Source organism: Narcine bancroftii, chromosome 12, assembly GCF_036971445.1.
Source record: "Narcine bancroftii isolate sNarBan1 chromosome 12, sNarBan1.hap1, whole genome shotgun sequence".
Taxonomy (NCBI): Eukaryota; Metazoa; Chordata; class Chondrichthyes; order Torpediniformes; family Narcinidae; genus Narcine; species Narcine bancroftii.
Genome location: NC_091480.1, coordinates 41,210,735 through 41,223,679, shown reverse-complemented (window position 1 = coordinate 41,223,679; position 12,945 = coordinate 41,210,735). Strand labels below are relative to the sequence as shown.

The following is a 12,945-nucleotide window of genomic DNA, read 5'->3' as shown; positions in this document are numbered from 1 at the left end:
CTATGTTCTACTGCATGTTCTATGTTAGCTTTTTAAATGCCTTAACAGGTGCGCCTTTGAAAGCATTTAATTAAGATACATCATTATGCTACAAGAATTGGTATATCCAAAACTGCAAGAAACACCAGAGAATGTAGCTCAGAACATCACACTCACCCTTCTTTCTACCAATGACTCAATCTGGAGTACCCTCTGCCTTGGGAGCAACATTTTAAAAGTCTCATCTCACCTCAGCCATACTCATTTCATCCCCCTCTCATCAGGAAGAAGATGCACGTGTGTGAGATCACTCACTACCACTTCCCCAAGCACAAGAGTAAAATCAAGTCTTTGCTCCAATTGATACCAACTGATCTCTCTCTCTCTCTCTCTCTGTAACTGCACTTTTATACTATCTTAATTATTGTACTATGGTCTACTGGTCTGTACACAACTCCTATCACTGCATCTTGGTACAAGTGACACTGAACTTGAATGGTTGGGCCTTTACCCTGAAAGGACAGGTTTTTTGCTTCGATAAGCTGGAGAAATTAACTCGCACAACAAGACAGTATGTATTTGACTTTTTAATTTTTATAATTCTTGCTCATGTACAGTTGTTCTAACATGGACTTTGTACAAACGATTCTCAAAGAAACATTCTTTTAAAACATAGAAAACAATACAGATTCTGCATATAAAAAAGTGCATACACCTCCTGTTAATAAAACATACAAATAAATTATTGAAAGGCGGCAATACATTCTCATGCATCTGCCCAAAATAACTTAAAAAGATTTCAGCAACACCAAGTTGATGTCCTAATTTACAAGGAGAAAGTCACACAATACAGGAGTCAGCGACAGGCCCATATTGTTCATATCCCTCTATTTCGTTTTTAAGTTGTGGTGTATGTGGGGTGTCAGGGTTATCGGAAGATCAATGGCTCAAACTTGCCCTCACCAGGGACAGAGGCTAACCATCAGCCAGAGGTTAACAGCTCATTTCCTTCCCTTGATGCAATCTTTACATGGGAAGAGGCATAAAATGTGGCAAAAACTTCATAAAATGTAATACATGTAATTTGAAACAAAGGATGCCAATCCTATCAATAGAGAATACTATCTCTAATTGGTTCCAACACCAATTAACTTTATAGTTCAATTTCAAATTTCCAGTACTTGGTGATCTACCTGAAAATGGACAATATGGTCCCTTATTCTTTTTTTTCCAGTGTTCCCTTCAATGGAATGAAAATAGAAATTAAGTAGGCCTAACTCTGGGAGCCAAATACCAAATTATTTTTTAAAAAAAAGAAAAAAAACAAGTTTCAATTTGCAAACTGTGAAGGTATTCATGGTCAGCTTCTGGTTAAAGATTCAAAAGTTCCCATTCTTTACTGATCACAGTACATTCACATCAAAGTCTGGGAGCTACAAACCAAGCAGCAAGGAGGCAGTGTTCGTTTTTTTTAATCAAAAGTCTAAAATTCCAGGTCTACTGGCTTGGAATTATGAGTAACCAAGTCCAGGAATTGCATTCAACGTGGTACTGTAAGGGATTAGGCATGGGAACAATTTCAACAATTAAGAAATGATGTATGCTCAAGTTGGTTTGTCAAACTTATTTCAGTCATTAATTTTATGCACAGTTAGTCTTTATAACTCAGAAACATGATTTTATAGATCCATTTACACAACCAATATGCTGTCAACCACCCTATGAAATGTAGGTTTAAACCCCTTGAACCTGATGGGCATTACTAGAAAGAATTTATGTCATTCCACCATCAACTTAATACCTGTAAAGTCCAGTCCAGAAGTAACAAAAATCCCACTCTATACAATGTTCTCACAAGGTCAACTGTGAATTTGGGAAGTCAGACACAACTACATCTCTGCAACACATCTTTTATACAAGCAATTGCATTTATGTTAAAGGTCTATTCACGGACTGGACTCCACAGGTTGGGACTGGGATGCAAGATACTTTCCTCAAGAAGCTTGAACTACTTTTTTTTGTATATCCATGTGATTACATTTTATCGCCTTTTGAATCTTTACAAATCTAATTAGAAACAATAAAAACAATGAACTTCTTTTAAAGCAAATACCACTGCTAAAAATCAGGGGAGGAAGCCAAGTGCGGAAACGACCCTTTACAATGGAGTACTCAGCAAAAGAAAAATGTCAGTGCTGAATAATTTGAACTGTTACCAAAACTTTTTTTTTTGTTACAGCCAATATTAACAAAATAGTAAATGTCAGGTTTAAATCTACTTGTTTACTGCTTCCAGTTACATGATTCTGCTCTTGATAAATTATTTTACAAAAACTCGCACTGATCACACACATCGAGAGAGGTGAATCAAGTTGTGCAAACAAAGCAATGAGATCAGCCAGGCCTCCATTCTCAAATACAGAACTGCAACATTAAAATGAATAACCCTACTCTAAAGAACCTCAGTGCAACCAAAGCCTTGGCACTTGCATAGTAATGCGCTTCCTTAAGTGCACGCAGACAAGAAGATGTACAAGGGGACAAGGGGAAGAACAAAGTTTTTCTTTTGTGCATAATTGGGGAGCCCCATTTACACTTCAGTAAAAGTGTAACTAGAGGCTTGACATTCAGAAAGGAGTCAACACCTGCACTATAATGAACCCAGTCCTTCACAGGATCTAGCAGTGAACAACTCACCTTTCACTGATTCACTGTTCCAAGTAGATTTTGGCTCCCTCTGCTCCTACTCTCACCTTCCCTGCTCACAAGGCTATGTTGGCAAGTGAAGCATGGCTTCCAATGCACCAGCTAAGGCCAGATACCTCAGCAGACACACTTTGGGGAGGAGAACGGGATCATTATATGCCCTTGGTCCAGTTCTGCACCAGATGATGCTTTTCCCATTGGGACAGCTCAGCAGGTACACAGGTAGGGAGGAGAAAAGGTCTTGAAAGGCTGCAAATACGTTTGTTTTGCTATGTTCAGTCAGATTCAAATTTTATTGAGGATATCCACAGCAGAAAACACAGCAAAACAAAAAAGGTCTTTACATCCTTTGGGAACTAGTAACATATCGTGAACTACTGTGAACAGGCAGTTTGTGTTCCCCACACATTTGAGAGGAGCAGAATGTTACTACAGCACATGAGCCCAGACCAAGGCAGGCAGAAGCTTGTTCACATGGGTGTATGCAAAAGTGGTGATGTTTGAAATCAAAGCACTGGTTTTCATGCTCCTTGTAACAACAACTCTGCTGACGTTACAAGAGTAAATTGGCATTGATCAGAAAGAGTTAATAGATCAATTCAGGGACTGAATCACAATATTTACAGAAAATTTGCCCCTGAGACATGGAAGGTGACTCAATGTATGGCCAGAGTCCATGACAGGATAGACTGTACATGGGAACATTTCACTGGGTGGGTAAAGTCTATGATGAATTATACCACATAATATATACAGTAACTGGCAAATGCTATCAACAGGACTGCTCATTGGCAAGCTGCATCTCATGGGTTAGCATTATTACAATGGAAAAACAGACGATGCATGAAGCAAAATGATCTGGAACACATATTCAATCAGAACTTTTGAAAGAGCATTGGAAGAATTCTTGAAAAAGACAAGCCTGGAAGGTCATGAGGAGAGATTTAGAGAATAAAATCAGTTGGATAGTACTTTCAAAGAGCGGGCACAGGCAGGATTAGCCAAATAGCCACGGTGGAAGTGAGTCCAGGAAATCAGAAACTGAAAAGAATCATGCACATCTCAAAATGTAAACAAGAGCTTTGTTTCTTTCTAAAGCCATTTTTTTGATACTTATTAAGACAGAAAGAACCTCAGTTAGCCGAGCCTTGACATCATTGGGTTAAGAAGCATCTGGAAACTTCTTTCTGGTTAAATTTGTTGCTTTGAAACCACAGGCAGCTTTCTTTTACCTCTAGTGTGGTCTTTCATACATTTCTTCCCATAGACACGAATATATGAGTAGAAATTATTTATTCCTGACCATCAGCATTTCAGCTGAATTCTTTTTCCAAGTAATTGAATTATAACTGGCAGGTGTCAACATATCATTTCAGGCTGTAAAAAGGTGGCAATTTGAAAGATTTGTAGTATCTCAATTGGAAGTCACTCATGTGGGATAGACTGGTCAGGGACTGAACCAAAAGACAATGACATTATAACATTCCATCTCTCTTCCTCTTCTCCCCGCAGCAAAAGCATATCCTGCGACCAAATGGGGGCTGTGACCATTTCACAAAGTTGGCATATTCCAATTGAAATAGTTATTGCTCCCATTTATTCCTTGCATGTTAACCTGAGATTTGCTGTATTTTCAGTATTGGACAGCAAGGTGTTAACATAGCATCCACCAAAAGCTTATTGGAGAGAATAAAATTGATTACTGAATTCAATGGCTTTGTCAGAATGTGCAGTAGTTCTTAGTCTGGTAAAACATTTTTTAAAAATAATTAAAATTCAAATCATTCATTGAACAGTAGTGCTATTCTGCAACAAAAGCATGTTCTGAAGGTCGATACAAAGTGCTGCATTAAAACCCACCATAGAAAGGCAACCTCCAGGGTTGGTGGGAAAGAGGAGGGTGGCACTGATGACCCTCACACCGTAATCATTTGGTTTGATGGCACAACAAAAGGCGCTTAAATCGATAGCTTTTGTCACCAATGTCGGCACAATAACTGCAAAATAAAAACATCCTCCAGTAAAAAGCTTGTTTAAAAAATGAGGAACAGGAGGAAAGGCGAGAAGGAAGGAACGAGAAAATAAAGTGTGACAAAAACAACACCAGACGAGCATTTCTGGGGAGTGTTTTTCTTTCTGATCTGATTTTCACTTTTTGTTATGGCGGCCAGATGTCTGCAGGCTGCTAGTGACAATCTTTCTGGATTTGTACGTCTTTTTGTTTGATGGGGATTGAGAATCTACCTCCGGCAAGGACGACTTGGATTTGACAGCAGGAAGTAATGAACACTTTGTGGGAGTGGCATCCTTGCTCGACTGCTTCCCCCTTGACACTGTTTTACTAGCCAGCGTCGAGTCAGAGGAAGATACACAAGGTGGTTGGTCTCTTGTCATTCGCCTGCCTTCCTTGGTTGGGACTTCACTGGAGACTTTTTTGCTTGTTGTCCTAGGAGGTCCATCTGCTGACTTCTTGGAAAGAATGTTGCTCTTCCCCAAATCGGCTGACCTCCGACTTTCTTTCTGCCTCAGTGCTGCCCGAAAGAATGACATGCCTTTGTCATCGGACTTGCTGCTGTCTCGTCTCAAATCAGTTCTCGAGTGGGCATCCAAGGACTTTGCTTCAGTCATGGAGGAGCTGCTGCTTGAATTCCTCAGTCTCCTGTTCTCCAGTCGGCTCCCTGACTTAGTGTGTGACAGCTTGCCTGTGCTGCTGGCTTTGGAAGATGTCAACTTGCCTTTTTCAGGAGAAGGACTGCGTTTGGAGTGGCCCTCGGCAGTCTTGGACCTTCCCGGCAGTTTTTTCCTTGTTGGGGAAGTTGGCTGTGGGGAAGACGGGGGCACCTTTGATTTGTGTTGAGCTGCAGGCAAACCGACCAGCTGCGGATTTTTATCCGGCTCCTTTCGGGGAACAGAGTGCGACATAGAACGCCGAGCTCTGACTCTTGCGTCAACTTTATCACATGTGGACGAAGTCTTCTGGGGGTTCTTGAGAGAAGAAGACAGAGTTAGTTGAGCTTTGGCTAAAGAGCCTTTAGCCTGTTCAGAAGGCACTCTGGAACTGGGCCTCTTCTGTTCACTCTCTGTGTTAGCTGCTCCTGTCACAAGGCCCTGCCTGTGTTTGTGCTCTTCAACCAAAGCAGCAGCACTCACGTTTGCAGACCGAGAAATTCCCAAAATGGGTGTGCTTTTCTTGTCCACAACATTGATTGGTGGGGTCAGCTTGTCCAAGACTCCTGTCCCATTGCCACACTGGTCAAGCAGTCTACTATAGGCTAAAGAGGGTCTCTGTCCCACTGACTTCCCTGTGACTCTAAACTCTTCCTCTCGGACCACACCTTCCATGACAGCAAGGGGTGCCCTTCCAGAGAGTCCAGCAGCAGTTGCCCCCAGATCCTGAAGTGAGGAAGTGCCCATGCTGACACTCTTGTGTCCCAGTAGGTCTGCCGGTGGAGACAGGCTATGAGTGGGAGACTCAAAAGAGAACAGTGATGGAGAGTTGGACCGCATTTGCAGCTTACTAGATAATGTCCTCTGAGATTTAGTTCCATTCTCATTGAGCACCAAGGGGCTAGCAAATGAGGATCTGGATGAAAGACTCTGGCGCTGGACACTCCTCACAAAAGGGCGTGTCGAAAATCCACCTGCACAACAAGAAAAATTAAAGTGACTGTCAAACTGTTAAAAATTGTGTACAGCAATTGTATCAGAGAGTACAAATCTCTTTACAATGTCATATTAACTGCTCCAATGCATCAGACATCATAAGGCAAGGTCTTGGAATTAAGCAGTTTTTAAATATTACTTTAAAAAAAAACTCTGGCAAGCAATTAGCAGCACCTTCATGTATTGGAGCAATTCTGTTTGGCAGAATATTTCAATCTTTCAAGAAAAACAGCCTTGTCTGTTCTCTGGTGGTATAAAAGATTCCTCGGCTGTTTTAAAGGGAAGTCAGGATGCTCCCTCTCCAGTTTCCAGGCCAATAATTATTCAATTCCTCAGTCAACATCATGGAAACAAATTCGTGGCCCATTACCTCATTAGCTCCTGGGACGTATTCTGCACAATTTGTCCAGCAAAATTCAATCTCCATGGGTCGAGCAGCATCAGTGGGAGAAAAAGAATGACTGCCGTTTATCAAGACTGGGAATAGGGAGGAGAAGGCTAGAGGAAAGGTAGGAGGAGTAGGACTTAGCCCAAGGAGGATTGGTGAACCACTCCGTCCTCTGTACACCAACCTCTCTTCCATGCATCTCTAGTCCCAATAAAAAGTTTTGGCTTGAAACATTACCATTGTTTTTCTTCCACTGATGTTGCTCAGCCTACTGGGTTCCTCCGACAGATTTTGTTTAGAATGTAAAACACAGGCCCTTCAGCCCTCGATGTGTGCCAACCTATATACTCCTACCAAAAAAAACTAAGCCGTTCTACCTCGTAATCCCTATTTTTCTTTCATCCATGCACCTAAGAGTCTCTTAAATGCCCCTAATGTTCCAGCCTTCACCACCATCCCTGGCAAGGCGTTCAGGGCACCCATAACTCCAGTTCACTGAGGACCTCCTCCGCCTCCAGGCACATTGCCTCCTTTATCCTCAAGCGGCCCTATCTACACTCTCACAATCCTTCTTCACATATGCAAGAAAACCTTGGAGTTCTCTTTAATCCTACTTGCCAAGTCCTTCCCATGTCCACTTCAAGCTCTCCTGTCCTTTAAGTTCCTTCCTGGCTACCATATAAATCTCATGAGCCCTTCCCTGTTTTTTGATTCCTAAATCTAATGTATGCTTCCATTTTTCCTTTAACGAGCTGCCTCTCCTGTTTTGTTAATCATGGTACTCTTTTTCTACCATCTTTGTCTCAGTGGGACAAACCAATCCAGACCATTGCATAAATGGTCTCTAACATTCTCCACATAACCTCTGTGCTCTCGCCCATGAACATCCATTTCCAATTTACTCTCCCTAGTTCTTGCCTCATCCCATTGTAATTAGCTCTTCCCCAAATAAACACTTTCCTATTTTGTCTGCTTTTATCCCTATCCATAGCTATGCGAAAGCTCAGGGAGTTGCAGTCACCATCACCGAAAAGGTCCATCACCTGACCAGGTTCATTACCCAGTCTGGCCTCTCCTCCAGTCGGTTGGTCCACATACTATGTCAAGAATCCTTCTTGGACACACCTGACAAATTCTGCCCTATCTATCCCTCTTGCAGTCAGGAGGTGCCAGTCAATATTTGGAAGTCTCCCATAACAACAACCCTGTAATTCCTGCACCATTCCTAAATTTGTCTACTTATCTGCTCCCGAGTTCTATAGACTACTCCCAAGTACAATGGTTGCTCCCTTCCCATTTCTGACTTCCACCCACACCAAAACTCCCTCCACAATATCCTCCCTTTCTGCAGCTGTTTTTTTTTTTAATTTTTGATTTTTCACACCATAAATCACATTAGTCGTGATACACACTTTTTCCTTTTCACACATATACAGTGACATTTTCTCCCCCCCCCTCCTCCCAACCCACCCCCCCCACCCCCCCCTCCCATCCATTTAAGGTATACAATCTAGGATACATTAAACCAGTCAGACAATGTTGTCACTCAACAAAAATACACCAGAAATTCTACTGAGTCCATTCTTTTCTTTCCTTCTCCTTCCATCAACTTAGGTATTGATTGTCCCCGGTAGGTTTTCGCTATTGTATTTAATGTAAGGCTCCCATATTTGTTCGAATATTTCAATATTATTTCTTAAACTATATGTTATTTTTTCTAATGGAATACATTTATTCATTTCTATATACCATTGTTGTATTTTCAAATTATCTTCCAATTTCCAGGTTGACATAATACATTTTTTTGCTACGGCTAGAGCTATCTTAACAAATCTTTTTTGTGCATACTCCAAATCAATTCCAAATTCTTTGTTTTTTATGTTACTTAGGAGAAAGATCTCTGGATTCTTTGGTATATTGTTTTCTGTTATTTTATTTAATATCTGATTGAGATCTTCCCAAAATTTTTCTACTTTCTCACTTGTCCAGATTGCATGAATTGTTGTTCCCATTTCTTTTTTACATCGAAAACATCTATCAGATACTGTTGGGTCCCATTTATTTAACTTTTGAGGTGTAATGTATAGCCTGTGTATCCAGTTATATTGTATCATACGTAACCTCGTATTTATTGTATTTCTCATCGTTCCAGAACATAATTTCTCCCATGTTTCCCTTTTTATCTTTATGTTTAAATCTTGTTCCCATTTTTGTTTAGTTTTACCATTTGTTTCCTCATTCTCCTTTTCTTGCAGTTTAATATACATATTTGTTATAAATCTTTTGATTATCATTGTATCTGTAATCACATATTCAAGGTTACTTGCCTCTGGCAAACTCAAACTGCTTCCTAATTTATCCTTCAAGTAGGATCTCAATTGATAATATGCCAGCGCTGTATCTTGAGTTATATTGTACTTATCATTCATTTGTTCAAAGGATAAGAATCTATTTCCTGAAAAACAATTTTCTATTCTTTTAATCCCTTTTTTTTCCCCATTCTCTAAAGGAAAGGTTATCTATTGTAAAAGGGAGTAACTTGTTTTGCGTCAATATTAGTTTTGGTAATTGATAATTTGTTTTAATTCTTTCTACATGAATCTTCTTCCAAATATTGAGGAGATGATGTAATACTGGAGAACTTCTATGTTGTACCAATTTTTCATCCCATTTATATAATATGTGTTCAGGTATCTTTTCCCCTATTTTATCTAATTCTAATCTCGTCCAGTCTGGTTTTTCCCTTGTTTGATAAAAATCTGATAGGTATCTTAATTGTGCGGCTCTATAATAATTTTTAAAGTTTGGCAGTTGTAAGCCTCCTTGTTTATACCATTCTGTTAATTTATCCAGTGCTATCCTCGGTTTCCCCCCTCTCCATAAAAATTTCCTTATTATTTTCTTTAACTCCTTGAAGAATTTTTCTGTCAGTTGTATTGGCAATGCCTGAAATAAGTATAATATCCTTGGAAAAATGTTCATTTTAATACAGTTTATCCTTCCTATTAGTGTTAGTGGTAAATGTTTCCAATGCTCTAAATCGTCCTGTAATTTTTTCATTAGTGGATAATAATTGAGTTTATATAGTTGGCCGAGATTTTTGTTTATTTGTACACCTGAATTTGCCATCTAAATGGAGATTCCTTCTTAAATTTTGAGAAATCCGCATTATTCATAGGCATTGCTTCACTTTTATTTACATTTATCTTGTAACCCGACACTTCTCCATATTCCTTCAATGTCTTATATAATTCTTTTATTGATAGTTCTGGTTCTGTCAAGTACACTATAACATCATCCGCAAATAGACTGATTTTATATTCCTTGTCTTTTATTTTTATTCCTTTTATATTATTATCTATTCTTATCAATTCTGCTAGTGGTTCTATAGCTTACGCAAACAATAAAGGTGATAGTGGGCATCCCTGCCGTGTTGACCTGCTTAAGTTAAATTGCTTTGATACATGTCCATTTACTGTCACTTTCGCTAATGGTCCCTTATATAACGCTTTAATCCAATTAATATACTTCTCCGGTAAACTGAATTTTTGCAATACTTTGAACAAATAATTCCATTCTACTCTGTCAAAGGCCTTCTCTGCGTCTAAAGCAACTGCTACTGCAGGTGCTTTATTTCCTTCTACTGCATGAATTAAGTTAATAAATTTACAAATATTGTCTGTTGTGCGTCTTTTTTTAATAAATCCAGTTTGGTCTAAATTTACCATTTTCGGTACATGCTCTGCTAATCTGTTTGCTAATAGTTTAGCTATTATCTTATAATCTGTGTTTAGTAAAGATATTGGTCTATATGACGCTGGTGAGAGTGGATCTTTCCCTTGCTTTAGTATTACTGTAATTATTGCTGTTTTACATGAATCTGGTAAGCTTTGTGTTTCATCAATCTGGTTGATTACATTCAGGAGGGGCGGAATTAATAAGTCTTTAAATGTTTAGTAGAATTCTATTGGGAATCCATCCTCTCCTGGTGTCTTATTATTTGGTAATTTTTTTATTATCTCTTGTATTTCTACTATTCCAAATGGCTCTGTTAATTTATTTTGTTCCTCTATTTGTAGTTTTGGTAGTTCAATTTTAGTCAGAAATTCATCTATTTTCCCTTCTTTCCCTTCGTTTTCAGTTCGGTATAATTGTTCATAGAATTCTCTAAAGTTTTCCTTAATTTCTTTTGGATTATATGTAATTTGTTTGTCCTTTTTCCTTGATGCCAATACCATTTTCTTAGCTTGTTCTGTCTTAAGCTGCCATGCTAGGATTTTGTGCGTTTTTTCACCCAGTTCATAATATTTCTGTTTTGTCTTCATTATATTCTTCTCCACCTTATATGTTTGTAGTGTTTCATATTTTATTTTTTTATCCGCCAATTCTCTTCTTTTAGTTGTATCTTCCTTCATTGCTAATTTTTTTTCGATATTTACTATTTCCCTTTCCAACTGCTCTGTTTCCTGATTATAGTCCTTCTTCATCTTGGTTACATAACTTATTATTTGCCCTCTAATGAATGCTTTCATTGCATCCCATAGTATAAACTTATCTTCCACTGATTCCGTATTTATTTCAAAATATATTTTTATTTGTTTTTCAATAAATTCTCTAAAATCCTGCCTTTTAAGTAACATGGGGTTTAATCTCCATCTATACATTCTTGGAGGGATGTCCTCTAGCTTTACTGTCAATATTAAGGGTGAATGGTCCGATAGTATTCTAGCTTTATATTCTGTTTTTCTTACTCTATCTTGCATACTAGCTGATAACAAAAATAGGTCTATTCTTGAGTATGTTTTATGTCTAGCCGAGTAATATGAATATTCCTTTTCTTTTGGGTGTTGTTTCCTCCATATATCCAAAAGTTGCATTTCTTCCATTGATTTAATTATAAATTTGGTTACTTTGTTCTTTGTGTTAATTTTTTTCCCAGTTTTATCCATATTTGAATCCAAATTCAGGTTGAAATCCCCTCCTATTAATATGTTCCCTTGCGCATTTGCTACCTTCAAAAAGATATCTTGCATAAACTTTTGATCTTCTTCATTAGGTGAATATACATTGAGTAGATTCCAAAACTCCGAATATATCTGACATTTTATCATTACATATCTCCCTGCTGGATCTATTATTTCCTCTTCTATTTTAAATGGCACATTTTTACTAATTAATATAGCCACTCCTCTTGCTTTTGAATTATACGATGCTGCTGTTACATGTCCTACCCAATCTCTCTTTAATTTCTTGTGCTCCAATTCAGTTAAGTGTGTTTCTTGCACAAATGCTATATCAATTTTTTCTTTTTTCAGTAAATTTAGCAGTTTCTTCCTTTTAATTTGGTTATGTATTCCATTAATATTTAAAATCATATAGTTCAACGTAGCCATTTTATACTTTGTTTATCTTCCCTTTCCGTTTTTCCATCATTACCTTTCCTCCTTTTCCATTTCTGTTTTCTTATTTTAAACCCTTTATAAGACAACATTCCTAAAACATCAATCATTTTCCTTATTCTCCTATTTAAAACTTCTTTAGCCCCAATCTCCCCTTCCCCTCCTGAGTTGTCCTTTATCCCTTGTCGGACAACCACATCTCCCCTCTCCATTTGGGTTTGCAAATTCACTCGCAAGCGTCAGCTGATTTTGCAGTGACCGCAACTCCTCCCCACCCAGCCCCCCCAGAAAAGATTTCACTTTTCATATGTAACAAAGGTCACTCTTTTAGTTCCCTCCTTATTCCCTCTATTCCATTTCCTTCCCTTATTAATTCTTGTCTATACTATCTATATTTTCCTCTAAATACGGATACATTCACGTATGCACATTATACATCTACACACTTATACCTCTTTACCCACATACATATAAATCGTGGTCATTTTTACTCTCATTACACGTCTTCATCCCTCAGTCTATTTTGTAATTGTTCTGCAAATTTTCGCGCTTCTTCTGGATCCGAGAATTGTCTGTTTTGTTGTCCTGGAATAAATATTTTCAATACCGCTGGATGCTTTAGTATAAATTTATACCCTTTCTTCCATAAAATCGCCTTTGCTGTATTGAACTCCTTTCTCTTCTTTAGGAGTTCAAAACTTATATCTGGATAAATGAAGATTTTTTGCCCTTTGTACTCCAGTGGCTTGTTGCCCTCTCTTACTTTTTCCATTGTCTTCCCCAGTACCTTTTCTCTTGTAGTATATCTTA

General features: G+C 38.4%; 1 protein-coding gene across 3 annotated transcripts in view; it reads right to left on the bottom strand.

The window, feature by feature from the left end:
- Window positions 1-553: 553 nt before the first annotated feature.
- The window catches only part of usp31 (ubiquitin specific peptidase 31), a 157,751-nt gene continuing 145,359 nt past the window's right edge, over window positions 554-12,945 (bottom strand). For all 3 annotated transcript variants that reach the window (XM_069906522.1, XM_069906523.1, XM_069906524.1), the window contains exon 17: window positions 554-6,326. In XM_069906522.1, coding sequence (XP_069762623.1) covers window positions 4,834-6,326 — 1,493 coding nt within the window. In that variant the 3' untranslated portion in view covers window positions 554-4,833. The remainder of the gene's footprint in view (window positions 6,327-12,945) is intronic.